At 51.7% G+C, this 18,247-nt stretch overlaps 2 protein-coding genes and 2 long non-coding RNA genes across 8 annotated transcripts; 2 read left to right on the top strand and 2 right to left on the bottom strand.

The window, feature by feature from the left end:
• Positions 1-2,042: 2,042 nt before the first annotated feature.
• Positions 2,043-11,965, bottom strand: ATF6B (activating transcription factor 6 beta). 5 transcript variants are annotated; one of them, XM_019985479.2, is made up of 18 exons: positions 11,855-11,965; positions 11,369-11,481; positions 11,180-11,258; positions 10,834-10,940; positions 10,165-10,300; positions 7,212-7,297; positions 6,936-7,071; positions 6,718-6,849; positions 6,449-6,582; positions 5,625-5,810; positions 5,441-5,532; positions 4,805-4,984; positions 4,320-4,427; positions 4,056-4,137; positions 3,799-3,869; positions 3,484-3,595; positions 3,260-3,344; positions 2,043-2,747 (listed from the first exon to the last, which is right to left on the bottom strand). In XM_019985479.2, the coding sequence occupies exons 1-18, from the start codon at positions 11,934-11,936 to the stop codon at positions 2,497-2,499; spliced, it is 2,172 nt and encodes a 723-aa protein (XP_019841038.2). In that variant the 5' UTR covers positions 11,937-11,965; the 3' UTR covers positions 2,043-2,496. The 5 variants fall into 5 exon arrangements, with proteins under 5 accessions (XP_019841038.2, XP_019841039.2, XP_019841040.2 ...); XM_019985480.2 differs by having other exon boundaries at positions 10,834-10,925; XM_019985481.2 differs by having other exon boundaries at positions 11,402-11,481.
• Positions 5,450-10,661, top strand: LOC109576858 (uncharacterized). Its single transcript, XR_011563427.1, has 2 exons — positions 5,450-5,565; positions 10,494-10,661. It is a non-coding gene; the product is annotated as an uncharacterized lncRNA (long non-coding RNA).
• Positions 11,966-12,325: 360 nt separating the features above from the next.
• FKBPL (FKBP prolyl isomerase like) lies at positions 12,326-13,987 on the bottom strand. Its single transcript, XM_019985485.2, has 2 exons — positions 13,850-13,987; positions 12,326-13,609 (listed from the first exon to the last, which is right to left on the bottom strand). The coding sequence occupies exons 1-2, from the start codon at positions 13,893-13,895 to the stop codon at positions 12,498-12,500; spliced, it is 1,158 nt and encodes a 385-aa protein (XP_019841044.2). The 5' UTR covers positions 13,896-13,987; the 3' UTR covers positions 12,326-12,497.
• A 138-nt stretch (positions 13,988-14,125) lies between these two features.
• LOC139178983 (uncharacterized) lies at positions 14,126-16,421 on the top strand. Its single transcript, XR_011563426.1, has 2 exons — positions 14,126-14,206; positions 15,497-16,421. It is a non-coding gene; the product is annotated as an uncharacterized lncRNA (long non-coding RNA).
• Positions 16,422-18,247: the final 1,826 nt, after the last annotated feature.

Genomic DNA, 18,247 nt, shown 5'->3' with positions numbered 1-18,247 from the left:
AAAGGGAGCAGACTGTGAAGCGGAGGGGGAGGAAGGGAAAAACACAAAAACCTTGAGAAACCAGCAGATGAACAAAGGATAAAGGGTGTGAATGAGAAGGTGATAACTTGGGGCTGGGTAGAGGGCAGAGAAAGGCAGCAAACCAGTCTAGAGAAAAGAGAAGAGGGAGAGACAGTGGACGAAAGGCGATTCTGAGGAAGGAAAGTAACAGAACAGAAAGATACAGAGGGTCTGACCAGAAAGGGGTCAACAGGACGCGCAGGAGTGACAGCACGTGGAGGTGGCCTTCAATGGGGCCGCAGCTAGAGATCAGCACGGGCCTGCAGGGAGGCAGCCAGACTGACCTGCTTTCACCCCCCATGGCACACCCACTCTCCACACCTCTCCTGAGCCTTCCTTCCCACCACCCAGGCCCTTGCCAAGACAGAGTCCTGGCTCTAACCACAGTGCCAGCTGTGCCCTGCAAACCAGCCAGAGGAGCTGCATGCCACACCCCAGAGCCCCCTTCTGAGAAGCCAGTACTTTAAGCACACTCCTGAGCTGGCGTCAGGAAAGAGAGAAAGTGACAGGACAATGAAACAGTGATGGATCCAGATGGGATAAAAGTGGAATCGAGGAGAAAAGGACCAGGTGAATGGAGCAGGTGAGGAGAGAAAGCTGTGTCCACTGTAGACCAGGCATCCTGCACATCATCTTTCCTCCGCACATCAACCCAAGGAGTAGGCAGGAACACCCCGTTGTGCAGGTAGGCAACTAAGGCTCAGTGTGTGCAAGCAACCTACCAGTGTTAGTCACTTCGTTGCGTCTGACTCTGCGACCACATGGACTGTATCCCACCAGTTCCTCTGTCCATGGGATATACCCAGCAAGAGTACTGGAGTGGGTTGCCATCCCTTCTCCAGATCTTCCAGACCCAGGGATTGAACCCAGGTCTCCTGCACTGCAGGTGTATTTTTTTACCATGTGAGCCACCAGGGAAGCCCAAGATACCCACTAATAAAAGGCAAAACAGGAAATCCAACTCAGGTGCTCTGCCCGCAGAATCCTTGTTCTCCTTGCACGCACTGTCTGGATCAGGCTGGGAAGGGCTCCGGGGACCTTGGGACAGGAAGTGATGGTAGAAGAGCCAGGGCTGCCCTCTGGAGGGAGGAAAGGCCTAGTTCCTGGGGGCCCTAGGTTCCAGGTTGCCATAGTTACTTGGTCTGTTTTCACCCCAAACACAGTAATGGGAAGCAGGGGAGCCTGGCTGAACACGTGAGGTTCTTCTCCCGCTTTCAGGCCTGGGCTTGTGGCCCGGGCGGCCCCTGTCCAGTCATCTGGGCGTGGAGCCCAGGCCCAGCCCACGCCCTCCCGCTGACCCAGGACACTCCTGCAGGGCCAGGTCCGAGGTGCTGCTGGACAGGCGCCCCTGACGGGGAACCCCCAGGTTGAGGGAGTCTTGGCCCCTCGCCTGTTGTCCTATTCTCCTTCCTCCTAATTAGAAAGCACAGCCTTTCCTGCTGGCCCCGCAAGTGTCCTTTTCTTTCAACTGGACTCTCAAGTCTCAGTTTCCTCCAGTTTGGGGCTAAGGAGATGCTTCTCAGCGTCCCTCTTCCCTCCAAACACTGCCTCCTTCTCCACTGTGGCTCCTCCTTTCTGGGCTCACAGCCCCTGGCCCCAGCTCCATTGTTTGTTCAAGCTGCTCCTCCTGGAAAGCTAGGGGGAAGAACCTGCTAGAATGCAGGGGACCCAGGGAGGCAGCCCATTCACCCTGAAGGGCGTGGGGCCCCCTGTCCTTCCTGTTTACTCAGACACATTCCAGAATCTGCACTCTCTAGCCTGTCACACCATGGGACATCCCTCCCCCGCTCCCCACCAGATACCAGACATATCCCTCGCGCGTTACAGGGCTGGGGAGAAGGGGATGACGTGAGGTCTGTGATCACACACCCACTCCACCCCAGAGCTAGCCGTGTCCTCAGTGCTCGGCTCTCTGACACACCGGCCCTACAGCAGCCAAGTTCCCCCAAATGACCCATCACAAGCCAGGAAGGCAGGCACCATACCTTCAACTCCCTCCAAGTTGTTTATTTAATAATAAAAAAGAAGATATGCCCATACATCCACCTGACCTCCCTCTGCCATGCCTCGTTGACTCCCAGGAACTAGCTCCAAAATGTAAAAACTTCCCTTGTCCCGCCTGGGGACTAAATTCTCACCTCCACCCCCCAAAACAGAAACATAAGAATAAAGAGTGTACTGGGGCCCACTCACCCCAAAACTTAACTTCACTCAGCACCCTCAAGGAAAGAAGCAGGGATTGGGGGTTCATAGAAATAAGAGGAGCTCTATATTCCAAAAAAGGGGTGAGAAGAGAGGAAAACTCCCACCCACCTCCAAATAAGTGCTTAACCCCCACATCCTGTCTTCCCTTTACAAATTGCCGCAAGCCCAGGGATCAGGACAATTCAAAACAGTCCCACTTGGTTGCTTCCACCCTTACCCCCCGGTTCTAAGTCAGTGTGAGTCATAGAGGTCAGAGATGATTGAGGTAGAGGGCTGATGGGCAGCCTGGTGAGCCTGGCTGGCTGCTGCAGAAGCTGGCAAGGGGCCACCTGTGGCATTGCCCGGGGTTGAGGACGGCTGTTTTCGTAGCGAGGGGGGCACTGTGGAGGTCTTGATGTGAATCACCCTGGTATCCATGACCTCACACTCGATCTGCATCATCTCCTCATAGTCCCCAGGGGGTCCCCGGCCTGACAGGGTCTCTGTGAGAGGGGCAGAGTTAAGGGAGAGGAGAAGGGGAAGGCAGAGAGGTCAGAAAAGCAGAGGTGGACAGGGGGGAACGGGCAGTGATGGGCAGGCAGATCCAGGGGGTGTTCAGTGAGAAGGTAGGGATGGAGTTGGTGCGGGGAGAAGAAAGAAGTGGCAGGGGCGGGGTGGGGGTGGATGACAGTGATGAATGTAAAGTCGCAGAGGAGAGGATATCAAGAGAAAAAAAAGAAGTAAGACTCTGGCAGGTTCCCAGCCCACCCCGGTCCACAGCCCTAAGCACCTTCACCTAGGGAGGACCCACGTCTCATCTTCCTCCCATCAGTCTCCTGCATTTTGTTTTTCTCAAACGATTTCTGGCTTGCTCTCACCCATGTATCTAGCATCACTCTGGAATCCCTGCTTCTGTCATTTCCCCCCTCAACTCTTCATGCTGGATCTCCCCATTGGAACTTCCTTATTTCTCAATCTCAGGACCTGTCTCCACACTGGGCAGGGAAAGAATTACCATTGGGGGCCATAGCAGGCATCACCAGGGACATCTTGGGCCGGGAGGTCTTGTTGTGGCTGATGGCTGGGAGCAGCAAGTGGTCCTGGGGACAGAGGGGCCAGGCCAGGAGGGTGGAGGAAAAGGTGCTGACAGGCTCCCTGGCCCTGCTCTCCAGCCTCGACCTGCAGAGAGATTGCCGGGGAACCCAGGGTGAGGGGATGGGGCCCGCAGGAGAAACTCACCCTTCGGAAGGAGACAACGTAAAATGTGTCTTCCCGTCGGTCAATTGCATCCAGGAACTCGGGCTGCGAACGGTCTGGTTGGCGGTACAGCTGCAGCTGGCCCACGGAATCCCTGGACAGGTAGGAAAATGGGATTGGTGAGGAAGCAAGCCCAGGGACCAGTTCCCACTAGGGAAGAGGGGAGAGGGTGAGAGGGAGACAGGAGACCCCCAGGGGAGGAGGGAAGCATGAGGCCCTGGGGGCAGTGACGACGCACGCAGGACGGCTCCTTTAGAGGAGCCTCGCTTAATAAGTAAGTGCCCCTTCAAGACTCACCCTTCCGGGGGCCCAGGGGGGCGGGTGGGGACTGCCTGAACTGGAGGAGACTTCTTCCGAAACTGAGACTTCTGGAAGGAGAAGTATCTAAGGATTTGAAGAGGATGAAGGGAAAAGGGAAAAGAGAGACGGCCCCTACAAACTGACGCCACCTCACACCCACCCTCCTTCCCACCACCCCAAACCACTTACAACCCCTAGGATGTTTAGCCCTCATTTTCAAGTGGCCTTCCCTGAACCGGCCCACCCCCTCCTACCTGTTTCTCCTGGGCTCTCTGAGGTGTCTTCCGCCGGCCTCTCTGGTGGCGCTGGACCCAGCCACTCAGCTCGTCAGCAAGCCTGGGGAGGCAGAGGAGGGGGACACCTCCATGCCGGGCCAAGACGCCCACTCTTCTGTCCCGCACATCAGAGGGAAGGGGAGAGGGCACGGGGAGCTGGCGCTTCAGCACACAAGGTTAGCCAGGCCTTCGGGGAGGGGCCTCGGGACACAGGGAGGACGCCCCAGTCATGAACCCCCCTACCTCAGGGACTCGGTTCGGTTAAAGTGCCGGCAATCCGAGGAGAGGAAGAGCTGGTCCAGGTCTCTCAGCAGCAGCTCCCTGGTGTCCCCAGGGAAGGCTGTCAGGTTCCTGGAGTGAGGCAGAGAGGGGGCATGACCCAGGGTGCCCAACACTGCCCCGTCAATAGGAAAGGCCATGTTGGCATGAGAACAGCTCTGTTGCTGTGTATGTGCTTAGTCATGTCTGACCCTGTGTGAACCTACAGGCCGTAGCCCTCCAGGCTCCTCTATCCATGGAGTTTTCCAGGCCAAGAATATTGGAGTGGGTTGCCATTTCCTTCTCCAGGGGATCTTCCCCAACCCAGGGATCAAACGCGTGTCTCTTGGGTCTCCTGCACTGGCACGCGGATTCAACTGGGAAACCTGGCTCCCCCTCAAAAAGGAAAGGTAACTTTAGGGGAGAAGACACACTCAGCACCTCTAAAACAGAGAGGGCCCGCTCCTCACCTGAAACTTGGGTGGCCAGCGGGGCTGGGCTGGGGCTCCTCAGGGTCCTGGAAGGGATGCTGGCGGGGCTCGGCTCCATGAACTGGCTCTTGTGCCGAGAACTCCAGCAAGTGTCTCCGGGGTCGAGACTCCCCTCTGCTCATCCGAGGAGAGATGGAAGCCGGAGGAGGCTCACTGATGCTGTGGATAGAAAAGGATGGAGCACGAGGAAGAATTCCAGCTTAACTGAGGGCCTGGGTAAGAGGGAGGGCTCTGCAGATAGCATGCCTGGTTCCAATTTGTGCTGCAAGACTGATTCTCTTCATCTGCAAGATGGACTGAGAACAGTCCCTACGCACAGAGCCAGAAAACACTAGAAAAGGAGCGTGCTTAACCGAGGGCCCAGAACTCAGTAAGCACTTAATATAGTCACTATGTTTATCAGTGTTCTCATGACCATCTCCTCCGGGACGTACCATTTATGACAGAGATGATGGAACATGAAGGGACTAGGGACTAGCTGGCTACACCGTCAGTACCAAGGACACCAGAGCTGTCTGTGTGCAAGTAACGAAAGGGATTGTGCCTAAGAGGTAATCAAGCGGCCGACAGGCAGGCTCCACCCAGACGGTTCTGGGGAGACGAGGAAGGTCTCACCTCACAGGCCCAAAGTTGAAAGCGATGAAGAGAAGGAAGACCATGACGCAGACCACCTTCCTGTTTCCAGACCCTAACTTGAGCTCGCTGTTCTAAGATGCAGAGGAAGAGAGAGGCCGGAGAGGGTGAGTCATCCCAGGGAGCCCGCACTCCCACTCGTCTCCCCAGGCCTCCCGGGTCTCACCTCAGTCAGCAGGGCCTCCAGCCGCCGGCGGAGGGCAGCATTCTCCCGCCGGAGCTGCTGGTTGTCGGCCAGCACGGCTTGCAGCCGGGCTTCCAGCCCCTGCAGGTACTCTTTCTTCTTCCTGCGGGACTGGCAGGCTGACTCCCGGTTCTTGATCATCCGCTGCTGCCGCTTCAGCAGCTTGGCCTGGGCACCAGAGGGTCAGAGGGAGAGTGAAAGCAGGGCGGGGAAGGGGAAGTGCATCCCACCACCCCAGGGACTGACTACCCAAAATTCACGTGGGCCTCTCTCCTGCCTTCTTCACCTCTACATGCAGAGTCAGAGAGGGGTTCTTCCTCTCCGCTGAAACATTTTAGGGAAGGGGCCCTTCTCTCCACCACTTCCTACTCCTGTGCCTCAGAGCTTCGAGAAGTCGGACTATAGGAGGAACTTCCCCACCCAGGTTCTTGGTAGAACCTCAATTCTTTTCCTTGATGAGTGGTCTTCCTTCTTTGCAATTCTCCTTTTTTAGGACCCAAAGTTTAAGCTTGCTATCGTAAGAGAACAGTTTACCTGGCTTTCCCCAAGGAAGCAGCCTCCCTCTTCTATAACACAGGATGACTCCTCTGGCTTTGATTTACTAAGACCACTCCCACTTCTCCATCTGCAGGGACAGCAAACCTGAGGATCCTAAAACTACATGGGGTTGATAAAAGGGGTCCACTCTGACCTGAGGATCATCTGATGGGCCTGCTTGCTCACTTTTTTGCTTCCTTCTCACTCCACAGTTCTCTCCCCTCCCCATTACTAAGCCTTCCTCCTCCTCTCCCCAGTAAATAACTTACATCCACCTCAGGAGGGCAGGAGTTCCCAGGCATAGGGGCTGGAACAATGCTCTTCCTCTCAGGCCGTGGAGGAGGAGGGGTCGGTCCCTCAGGCTGGACTCGAACAGTACCTTGGATGAGGACAACTGGGGACACTGGGGCAAGTGGGCAGAAGAGGGAGGTCTGAGAGCTGGGAGTCAGGTGGTGTCCTTGTGCCCACACCCACAGCTGAGCACCCAAGGGTCAGGGCGCTGGAAGGCTGTGAGCTGCCTCCTTCTCTCCTTCAGTACCTGGGGGTGGCTGGACAAGGGGCTGCAAGAGGACGGTGGTGCTGGTAGGCACAGCTCTCGGGGGTATCGGGACAGTGGTTATCAGCATGGGTTTGGGCTGCAGTGGTGGCTTCCGGGCGGGCAGGGCTTTGCCTGAAGGAAGGTGAAAGGAAAGAAGGAAGGGATGTCAGGACAACAGGCCTCCAGCCAGGGGCCCCAGCTGTCAGGAGATGCATTACCTGAGGAGCCGTCAGAGGACAGGCCCATGCTGATCTGGACAGCTCCAGGAGGGGGGCCGGGGACATCCCGCAGGAGACACCCCTGAGGGGACGGGGACTCTGTCTTCACTTCCAGGACCTCCTCTCCTATGAAAGCCTACATGGGGCATTCCAGAAGACATGCGAGTCAGGAAGAGCTCGGAGGAGGAGGAGCTGAAGAAGAGAAAGCCCTCACACCTCTGAGAGTCAGGAGGAACTCACACGCATGCTGGAGGGAGGAGCGGAGTGCATGCTCACCTGGCTGGGGGACTCTGCAGAGAGCAGGGGAGCCTCCGAGTTGATGGAGGAAGATGGAGAGGCAGGCTCTATCTTAATCTGAACATCTGTGGGATGGCAGGATGAGACAAAGAGCTGGGTGTCAGATAAACACTGAAGGAGAACAGGGCTAAGATGCGGAAATGGGAGACACAGTCACTTCCCCTTGTACCTGGAAGTAAAACTATTTCTGGCTCAGGAGGGCAATCCAGAGGAGGGGGACTGGAGCTGCTAACCTGCTGCCTCTCCTCCAACCTCTTTTCTCAGAAAGGACTCCCTTCTCCTTCCTTGGCCCCTCTCAGCTGGTTCTACCACTGCCAAACCCTCAAGCCTGCCCTTGCGTGTCAGCTGTCCCTTTCTTCTTCACACACCTTGTTCATTCGCATGGTGAAGGCCCACACAGGGAGATTCGGCTGCATTTTCATGGGCCCAAATTCCTGTCTGGCTGGATTTCCACCTCATCCTGGCCCAATGCAATCACGCATCACAACTCTGACAACTGCCTGGCCTGCATCTCTACCCTTGACTGCTCCCCTGCGCCCGGATTCTGACTCTCAAGCTGCCTGCTGGTCACTTCCATTCTCACGCCCCTCCATTCACCCAAATTCAACCGGCCTTAACACAGGGCTCACTGCTTGTCCCTTTATACAGATCTCCTTCCTACCGTCAGCCTTCAAAGCTCAAGTCACCTCTGAGCCTTCACAGCCTCTGTTAAATCTATCTGTAAGACTTGTTGATTGCCCCATGGAGGTTAACCTAGCTGAAGGCCAGATTCAGCTCCAAGGTCAATGATCCACTACTACCTCTGGTTCATAGCTTGGATTTTGATACTTAATTATAAGATTACCAATACTGCTATTTTAAAATCTCAAGTCTATTTATGTATTTCAATAGGTAATACACTCATATAATACAAGATCCCAAAGAACAAAGGGAAATTCAGTGAGAAGTGAATCTCCTTTCCTTCCTTGTCCACCAGCCATCCAGAACCTCTCCACAGAGGTGACCACTGTCTGAGCTATGTAACCATATATTAACCTTCATGAGACTCTCCAAAAGCAATGCCTAGGTCTTGTGCTTCATGTCTATCAAAGGGATGGGTAAAGTGCATGGGTGCCTGTGTGGTAAGTCATTTCAGTCATGTCAGACTCTTTGTGATCCCACAGACTGTAGCCCACCAGGCTCCTCTGTCCATGGGATTCTCCAGGCAAGAATACTGGAGTGAGTTGCTATGCCCTCCCCCAGGGGATCTTCCTGACCCAAGGATTGAACCCACATCTCTTATGTCTCCTGCATTTGGCAGGCAGGTTCGTTACCACTAGTGCTACCTAGGGAGCCCAGGTAAAGTACAGGCCCTCAAAAAAATACCTATATATTAGAGGAGACTCTGACTCCAAGAACTCTATCCTTTGCAAAATCGTCAACAATCTTTTCACTAATATAAACTTTTCAATCCTTATTTTGTTTCTCCTCTTTGTAATACTTAATCATATGCTGGATATGAGCTGTTTGTCCCTCCAAATCTCTCCCCACCCTCCCCTGCCCTGCTCTGAGGCCCAGGAGGAAAACATGTGTGGCTCTCTTGTCTTCAAGCTTCTGGCTGAACTTCAACCAAGGGAAGGTAGGCTAAGAAACCCTGAAGTCACCTTGAAATCAACAATCAACAAGTCCCACATTGAATTCATCATGCTTCCTGCCAGGAGGCTCCTGCTCCTGCAGTCGTTCTCCAGCGATTGGTACCCTCACCCACCGGGTGGCTGCCCTTGTTAGAAACCCAGGCACGTTCTTTCACCTCTGCTCATCTTTAATGCCCAGGAGGTCACTGCACTCATCCATTCTAATTCACTCTTTCTCAAATCTGCCTTCTTCTCAGCATCTGAGTATCTTACCTGACTAACCACATGGACCTCTTTCTTGGTCCTCCTTCTGCCTCCAGTCCTGAGTTTCTGCAATCCAGTGTCTACTTTGCCACCAGAGTCGTCTTCCTAATCACACTGTTCTCCTGCCTGACTCTTCAAAGGCACAAAACTGCCCACAGGAAAAAAGCTAAGAGTCCCTAAACAAGGTTTCTACCTGGCCCTGAAGCCTCTGAATTTCCAGGCCCTTCCCTACTCCCCCTCCTTACATCCACTCTAAAGAGATGCAGGTTCCTCAGGTTCCACACTAGTCCCTACAGTCTTCTTCTGGCTAATTCCAATCTATCTTTCAAAACTCAGCTCAGGAAACCCCTCCTGCATGAGTACATCCTTGATCTAGCCCCAGCTGGGTGAGATTCCCCCTCTTATGAGCCTCCATGGCACCCTGTGATAATCTCTACCCTAGAATTACCATACTTTAGTTGTCTTTCTCCCACACCATAGCATGGGATCCTTAAGTCAGTGAGGTGGTAAGGTGTTCTTCATCTTTGCAACTCAGAACCCTGTCCAGTATCTGGCATGGAGTAGATGCTCAAGAAATGTAGATGCTGAATAAACATGCAAGAGTAAATAGACTCAATAACACTTCTAAAAAAGCACAAATAATGTTACTTGTAGAATGCAGGAGCAGGTATATGGTATTCCAAGTTTTCTGTCTGCTTGAAAATTTTTACAATAAAACCTTTGGAGGGAAAGTCACATATATAAATATGCCCTAAACTGTCTGCAAGTTTTTAAAAATGAAAAGCAACAGAAACAAGAAAAGAAAGAAAAATTATTCCCATCTCTTCAGTGCTGCCCTTACTGTGATTTCCTGAAATCCTCCCTCCTGCTCCTGGCCTTCCTCCTGGTTATCTGCCATCTCCCCTCCCCACCTCTCCTCCTTGTCCTGCTGACCGGACTCCCTCTTTACACACACACACACACACACACACACACACACACTCTCTCTCTCTCTCTCTCTCTCTCTCTCTCTCTCTCTCTTGGTAAAGCCTGGGGATGATGCAGGCTATTATTACCTGAAGGATCATCAGAGGTGGTGCTGACATTGATCTGGATGGTTTCAAATGGGGATGTTGGATCATCTCCCAGGAGGCAGAGTGGGGGTGCCAAGGACTCTGACTTCACAACCAGCATCTCCCCTACACCAGGGGCCTGGGTAACAGTGAGGGTGAAGCAGGGGAGACAGAACAAGAAAGAAAACAAAAAGGACATGTTGAGAGTAAAAGCCAGGACAGAAGCCTTATAGCTTACAAACCACCAGTTACTTGACATTCTGGTTTGAATGGTAGTCAGCATCTTGCTAAACTGTGTCTGGCCCCTTGTTCTCTTTCTATTTTATTCCTAGGAAGGTGGATAAAGTCTCATGATCTCAAATATTGCAGTAGACAACCTGGACAAGAATAGTTCCAGAATTCTCAGTGGTTAACAACTCTCTTCTTCCCTGTTCCCCCACCCCACAATGGCTGCCACATTTCTCTCTATATTAAAAAACTCCATCTTCGATTCTAGAGAATCACGTGGAAATGTGAAAAATGAAGATATAAAAGAAATGGCAAAGGTAGAAAAGAACTTCCCCCCTGCACCCCATGACCTGCAGCCCACAAATCATTTCCTTAGCATCAACAGGGGAAGGCAAGGGAACTGAGTCCCTGCCACAGAGAGTAGGAGGGAGATGACTCTCTCACCTGGTTGGAGGGCTCTGTGGAAAGATGCGATGATTCAGAGCTGAGGGAGGAGGAAGAGCAGGGGGAGGATGGCTCAGACTTCACCTGGAGATCTGGAGGAAAACGGGCTAGAAAATAACCACGAAGCGGAGCCTGACAAGAGCCCAAAAAGCGCCCAAGGACATGGGGTAAAAACCCCTCACTGGGCAAGGGAGAAGGAGCACATATCAGGGGTCAAAGGGGGAGAGGAGTACACAGGCACTCAGGTGGAGGAGGCTTGAGGATAAGAGGAACTGCACAGTTTCTGGGAAACAATGGGACGGTGAGGGTTTCTCAAAGGATGAGGGAATCACAAAGGGTATCTTACCTGGGAAGATAGGCAGAGAGTCCCAGGGGGGTTCAGGAGGGCTGACGTCCATTCCCAGGTCCAGAGAGCTGCTGCCAAACTGAACAAGGGGGCCGGGTATTAGAAGGCAGAAGTGTGAGGATGAAGGGGTGCTCCAGCTGAGCGCTGGCTTGGGGATGAGTCCCAGGTTCTGCGACCACTCGCACCCACCAACGGTGAGAGACAAGGCTTGGGGAGCGATACCGGGACATCTTGCTCCGGACAACGGAAGAGCTCCGTCTGCTCCTCGGCCACTTCATCCAAGCCGGCGTACAAAGTGCTGTCTGCAAGAGGTGCGGAGGGTCGGGGGTCGGCCGGTAGCGCAACCTTCAGATCCTCACAGAGCCTCGCCCCATCCCTCATTGGCTCGGCTCGGCCAGACCCACCGCCCGCCCACTTGAAAAGTGATATAGCCGAAGAACTTCAGTCCCTCCTTCCCCAATCCCGGAACGATTCCACGTTTCCGCGGGAGCGGAGGTCTTCCCCGACTCCCGCATCCCCCAAAGCCCAACTAGCTCCTCTGTTCCACCCTTCTTCAGACGATCGATTCCGTATTTGCCCAGCCTTCCTCTTTGAGCCTCCGCTTCTTCCTACGTGCCTCAGGGGCACAGCAGGCCACAGCCCTATCCCTTCCCCGAGGCGCCTCACTCTGCGCACCCCAGTCCTCCGGGCTCAGCAAGTTGTCGGTGAAAAAGCGTGTCGGGTCCGCAATCTCGCTGAGAAGCATCAGCTCCGCCATCTTTCCCCCCACCCCCCAACCATTAGACGGTCCCCCAAGGCCCGCCTCTTCCGCATCATCAACGAATCAATCGACTCCTAAAAAGGGAGGGGGGCGTCCCGGAAGTCCTTCCGACCAGTAAGAGGCCTGGGTACTGAGCACATGCGTCAATAGAAGAGCCGGTCGTACAGGCTGGGCCAATGGGAGCGCGGCAGGACGCTAACACTTCAACAGTACTGGACAGTGAGGTTTGCGCATGCGCCAAACAGATCTCCGCCTGAAAGCGCCTAGGAAGTGTGGCCTTCGGTCTTTGGAGTTACGCCCTCTGCCCCAGAGTGTCCTAAATTTAGAAGTTTAGCTCATCGATTCATCTTCGGAGATGGACAAGCCCCCCCAAAACATAGCACACGTGACTATATAGCTTTTTAATGGTAAAAAGGGATGCTGAGACCACAGCTACCTCCCTTAGGAAGGCAGAAGCTTGGAGTGGGATATGGTGCAACTCTCCCTTGGTCCCCACCAAATCTCACAGCATAGACCACACTTCACAGGTTCCTGTCTCTTTTAAGGTTTAACTTTTAATCAGCCAAACATCTTGCGCAGTCCTTGAGCCAGCCCTGCATCCTGTTTCTTCCCCTGAATGATCACCTTTCCCAGCTCCTCCTGGGCTGCCCGGTTTTTGGGGTCTACGGCCAACACCTTCTTAAGGTCAGTCATTGCTTTTTCTAGGTTTCCAAGAGCAGCCTGGGCAACACCCCTTCGGTACAATGCTTTTATATGGCCAGGCTCCCGCTCCAGCACCCGGTCACAACTTTGGGCCGCCAAATGGGGCTGCCCTAGCAGCAACTGACAGGCAGCCAGGTTGGCGTGAAGTACAGTTCGTTCCGGAGGGCCAGGTGGGGGTAAGGTCAGCAGCAGCCGAAGAGCCCGTGCATAGCATCGGGCAGCTCCTTCCGGATTCCCCGCTCGAAATAATTCTGTGCCCCTTGCACGTTCTTCTCTGGCCAAGGCCTCCTTCTCGGTGTCCTCCAGCTCCCAAGAGTCTCGACCCTGAGTGAAGGAGGCCAGTGTGAGCCTGACAGGAAGTCCAGAGCGCCCAGGGAGCTGAAGCTCTGCCTCCTCGCCTTGACACATGGACTCCAAGCATTTCTCTATGAGCTCCCCCCAAGTTTCCTCCCTCCATGGGCCTAACCCCACAGTTAGTTCTGTCCAGCCCTCTGGCAGCCCTGACCCCAAAGGAAATCCAGAAGCCTGTACCGTGCAGCGGGAGCCCAGCTTGGGTTTGTCCAAGCCGTGACCACGGACTACAATCTTCTTGACAAAGCTGCCATCAGGACAGTACCAGAGATCAGAAGCTTGAAGGGGCTCTGACATCGCACTGGCTGATCCATGAGACTTAGCAGAGTCTCTTTCAAGTTCAGCAGGCAGTTTTTCAATTTCCTGAGGATTCTCTAGAATTTGGCTAGCTGGATCTGGGCTCACTTTCAGCTCAAGGATTTCCGTAGGAGATTCTCCCCGATGCTGCCTAATCTGAGTAGGTAATTCAAGGTTCTTTTCCCCTTGTTGTTGCGGTTGACAGCTGTCCTTCTCTCCCATTGAATTGATTGGTGATGTATCCATTTGGGTGCCTGGCCCCTTCCACCGTGGGTAAACAGTTTTGGATAGAAAGGGATGGACCGAGTCCAGGTCAGCACCTGATTTGAAAAAAAAAAAATCAAAGCAATGCTATTGGCAGAAATTTTATTTAGACTCCTTTTCCGTCCTTTTGGGACTCCGGACCGTGGTCCTCAAAGTCCTCTTTTTTTTTTTTTTTTTCTTTCCCGAATCTCTGTCGGGTCCAGTCTCCCCTCCAACCCCGAACTACAAGTTCCACAATTCCCTGCGGCTTGGGTAGCCATTCCCAACTACGGACACCCGATCGAGTCAAAAAATACCTGGGGGGGGCCGAAGCGCCTCGCCTGATGGCAATAGCCAGACCATTCAAATCACCTCTTCTTCCGAAGCCAAGTGCTACTGAGTACTGTCGTTGGAGTCTTTCCCCAGGTGGAGAAGATGGAAAGGGGAGCCAGGGGACAGCTGGACAGAGACACTGACAGCTAACCCTGGAGCCCGAGAGACAAGAGAATCTAGTCAAATTCCTGGCAGCCAATCGGGAGGAGGGAGAAGTCTGATTAAGCCCGCCTTTTGGACGTTACATCATTTCCCCCACTGACTCACCGCCACACCCCAGCAAACGAGAAGCTCCAGGCCTTTGCGACCAGACTAGGCCAAATCATACCGAGCTAGGCGAGGTACGACTGCGTCAAAGTCTGGAGAAGGTCTGGAATGGGAGATTGGGCCCATAGAGGATATAATGGGGAATGCTGGAGCTGGGGTGGCTGATCGCGGCTGTGACCAGTCCTTTTGTCTGGCCACCTAAAACCCACGTGTGCTATTCTATTAATACTTGCCCCTACATTTAGCTTAGACAGTAAAGAATCTGCCTGCAATGCAAGAGACCAGGGTTCAATCCCTGGGTCATGAAGATCCCCTAGAGAAGAAAATGGAAACCCACTCAAGTATGCTTGCCTGGAAAATTCCATGGACAGAGGAGCCTGGCATGTTACAGTCCATGGTATCACAAAGGGTCAGACAGGACTGAGTGACTTTCACTACATTTGGGACAGCTGGTCAGAGTGGCCCATCCTGTCCACGGTCCTTCAAAATAAACCCTGGAGGAATTCCCTAACAGTCCAATGGTTAGAATGCTGAGCTTCCTCTGCAGGGGGCTGGGGTTCCATCCAGATGAGGCTTGCCTTACCTTTGCCTCATGTTCGTTAATGCCTTTTGAGCTCTTCTTCCTCAAAGAATCTTATAGACAGTGCTTTTCAAACTTTGATGACCCTACACATTATCTGGGGAACTTGTTAAAATGCATGTTCTGACTTAGGAAGTCTAAGGTGGGACCTGCTACTCTGCATTTCTAACAAGCTCTTGGATGCTGCTGCCGGTGGTCCATGGACCACACACATTGAATAGTGTGACTCTAGAATAATCTCATCCTGTTCTTTTGACCTTTTAGTCTGTGTCCTTTTAGTTTTTCAAGTATTTTGCATATGCATATGTCCTCAGTTGTGTCCCACTCTTTTGTGACCCCATGGACTGCAGCCAGCCAGGCTCCTCTGTCCATGGAAATTTACAGCCAAGAATACTAGAGTGGGTTGCCATTTCCTACTCCTACGTTTTACATGTATAACTGGTATAACCTGATCCACTGGACGTACCAGTGGAAAAACCGGTCCTCCTCTTCCTAATAAAATATGTAGGTCCCTATTGTGATTCAGGCTTGCTCGTCCAGCTCCCTGCACAGGCAGGCTATGACAGCTCTTCAGGGAAGGAGAATTCCACTCTTAGTCCTCACTTTGGCTCCCTCTTCAGTTTGCAATTGTTCAGTTCACAATTGTGTCCCAGACTAAAGGACCGTGCCAGGACAGCCAGGAGGGGAGGTAATGTCATCATTAGCCACAGACTTGTGTCAAAACAGCCCTCTCCATTTTGTGTTGAGTCTCAGATCACTAAATTAGACCTTTTTTCCCTTCAAGCTTTATTTCTAGGTTCTGTGCTGCTGCTGCTAGGCGACCGACTTCAGCAGTCGTGTCCGACTCTGTGCGACCCCATAGACGGCAGCCCACCAGGCTCCCCCGTCCCTGGGATTCTCCAGGCAAGAACACTGGAGTGGGTTGCCATTTCCTTTTCCAATGCATGAAAGTGAAAAGTGAAAGTGAAGTCACTCAGTTGTGTCCGACTCTTAGCGACCCCATGGACTGCAGCCTACCAGGCTCCTCCGTCCATGAGATTTTCCAGGCAAGAGTACTGGAGTCCACTTCAACTAAGGCTAAATATTCTGATTCTTGGAATCCTTATGTTCTTGTTGAAAACTGATCTACCTTTTCTCCCTCCCTGCTCCATTTCACGGATTTCTAGGAAAGACAGAAAGTCTAGAATGAGTCACAGAAGATTTGATTACATCCTGATCCCTGGACAAAGATTGCTAATTTGTATTATGGGTGCCTTAATTGAGAGGTCCACTCCAATGACCCTTCAGAGATTAGCTTCTCTCAATTTAAAAAAAAAAAACTACTCTGCTACAAATGTATTGCTTTGTAATGGTCTCTTACTGTTTTGTGTGTATATGTTTCAGTTCCAACAGATTCCACAAGCCATGGGTCTTGCCTCTATTTCTTTTCTTTTTTTGAGGCAAGGAAAGCAACCTTAGTTGGAAAGCAGCAGACCAAGAAGATGGCAGACTAATGTCTCAAAATAACCATCTTGTCAAGGTCTAGATGCCAGTTTGTTTTATAGAACAAAGAGGGAGAGGAGATGAGGAAGTAAAGTAACAAGCCCATTTTTCTTTAAAATAGGAGGGAATGTGTTAATTTCTTCTTTTTTGCAGCCATTGACAGGTGGACTGGGTCAGACCGTCTCTCTGTGAGCTGAATAAAGTGCCTCTATTTCTTTTGCGTTTCATCTCCTTCTCCATTCATTCATTCAACAAATATTTATTGAGCACCTCCTATGTTCTAGACAGGATGCTGGGAACTAGGGATACATAAATGAATGAGACAGAGACAGTCCCTATTCTCATGGAGCTTATAGTTGGGGCATGGAGAATAAGTTGTATGAAGAAGTGAGAGATGCTATGAGAGTGGACGAGGGGTGAGGGAATATCCCTTGAGGATGAGACTTTTTTACTTTTGGTTGAGCCTCGGAGTATTTTGGGATCCTAGTTCCCCAACCAGGAACTGAACTCACACCTTTGCATTGGAAGTGCAGAGTCTTAACTACCGCACTGCTAGGAAGTCCCAAGGATGAGACACTTTTGTTACCATCTAAAGAATGAGTTAGAACTGAACCTCTGAGAACACAATAGACCACATACTCAGAAACACTGAATTAAATGTTTAACTTTGTCTCTTTGGGTGGTCCCTTGTCATCATTGTGACTATATGTAAAAAACAAACATAAGGGACTTCCCTAGTGTTTCCGTGGTTAAGACTCCAAGCTCCCAGTGCAGGGGTCATGGGCTCGTTTCCTGGTGAGGGAACTAAGAGCTGTGCGACTTCACCAAAAAGAAAAAAAAAAAATGTTGAAAACAAGCAAATACGTTAACAAAGGCCCCAGACCACTAAAGATAGTAATCAAAATCACCCAGGAAGAAAATATTTTTATTTTTAAAAAGATGACCCATTAAAATGAAAATGAAAAATTTAAGTTTTAAAAGAAGACTGAAAAGTCTGCATTCATGGCTATAAACGCCCCCTGTTCTCAGCTTGAGAAGCACAGGCCTAGGAAGGGGTCAAGATATGAAGACTCAGAAATGGGAAATAGTATCTGCTGTCCCCCTAAAGCGTTACAACATGGAATGTTGACGGACACACTGCTTGCTCTCTCAGTTTCCCTACCCTTGCATCCTGTATTCTAGGGCTCAGTTCTCTGGAGATAGTCACTAAGGAATGAAAGAAGAGAAGCCTGGAGGATTATATCCCCAGGCCTGTCTAGAGATCATTGGATCTCAGAAGATCTGGCCTTATTCTACTGCTCTCCTTGCCTGACCCCATAAAGGCATTGTTTCCCCTTCATTAGAGACTAATCCTGGGAATTCACTGGTGGTCCAGTGGTTAAGACTCCCACTGCAGGGGTCACAGGTTCAATCCCTGGGAAAATAAGATTCCACATGCTGCTCTGGTGCAGTCAATAAATAAAGAAAGACCTGATCTGATGGGAGAATGCAAAGAAAGGTTCAGGAGCTGGTGCAAAGTAATTTGTGAGCTGATTGTTGTTACATGTTGTCTTAACACACAGAGCCCTTTAATAGGTGAAGTTCCATTCTGTAAGCAGATAGAATAGGGGTGGTTCCCAGAAGAAAAGAACCAGATAACAGCTTTTTAACATAAGAGAAGCCATTTTAGCCCCAAGCCATTTTGTGATCTAAGCCTGGCCATAATGCTTGCCCTTGAACAAGTCTCAGTAATAATGATCTTACGAGAACAATGACTGTTAGTGATCTCTGAGAGACAGCAGTGAGTGGTCCTAAAGACAGATCTTAGTTCCCTGCCCAGGAATTGAACCTGGGTAATCTAGATGAGAAAGAATCCTAGCCACCAGACCAGCACAGGCTAGAGATTAGAAGCAAAGTGACCCTGGCTCTTTATCCCCCTTTGAAAGCAAGAATGTTTCAAGGAGGCAAAAACTGTAAAAACAGATACAAAGTTAAAGAGAAAGCACAACAAGGGGGAGAGCACACAGAGGGAAGCAGTCTGTTTAAGACTGAAGGGAGGCAGAAATACATATTC

This window comes from Bos indicus, chromosome 23 (genome assembly GCF_029378745.1).
Source record: "Bos indicus isolate NIAB-ARS_2022 breed Sahiwal x Tharparkar chromosome 23, NIAB-ARS_B.indTharparkar_mat_pri_1.0, whole genome shotgun sequence".
In the NCBI taxonomy this organism is placed as follows: Eukaryota; Metazoa; Chordata; class Mammalia; order Artiodactyla; family Bovidae; genus Bos; species Bos indicus.
Note: the sequence above shows the minus strand (reverse complement) of the source record. Positions and strands in the feature narration are given on the sequence as shown.

Bases quoted from the DNA above. Each gene is read 5' to 3' on its own strand.
- ATF6B (XM_019985479.2), bottom strand. From the start codon at position 11,936: ATGGCGGAGCTGATGCTTCTCAGCGAGATTGCGGACCCGACACGCTTT. The intron at 7,072-7,211 runs GTGAGCATGCAC...TGCCCCATGTAG, and splicing joins CTGCAGAGTCCCCCAGCCAG to GCTTTCATAGGAGAGGAGGT. The intron at 3,345-3,483 runs GTGAGTTTCTCC...CTCTGTCCCCAG, and splicing joins ACGTTGTCTCCTTCCGAAGG to GACCACTTGCTGCTCCCAGC.
- FKBPL (XM_019985485.2), bottom strand. From the start codon at position 13,895: ATGGTCTGGCTATTGCCATCAGGCGAGGCGCTTCGGCCCCCCCCAG. The intron at 13,610-13,849 runs GTATTTTTTGAC...TTTTCAAATCAG, and splicing joins GGCGCTTCGGCCCCCCCCAG to GTGCTGACCTGGACTCGGTC.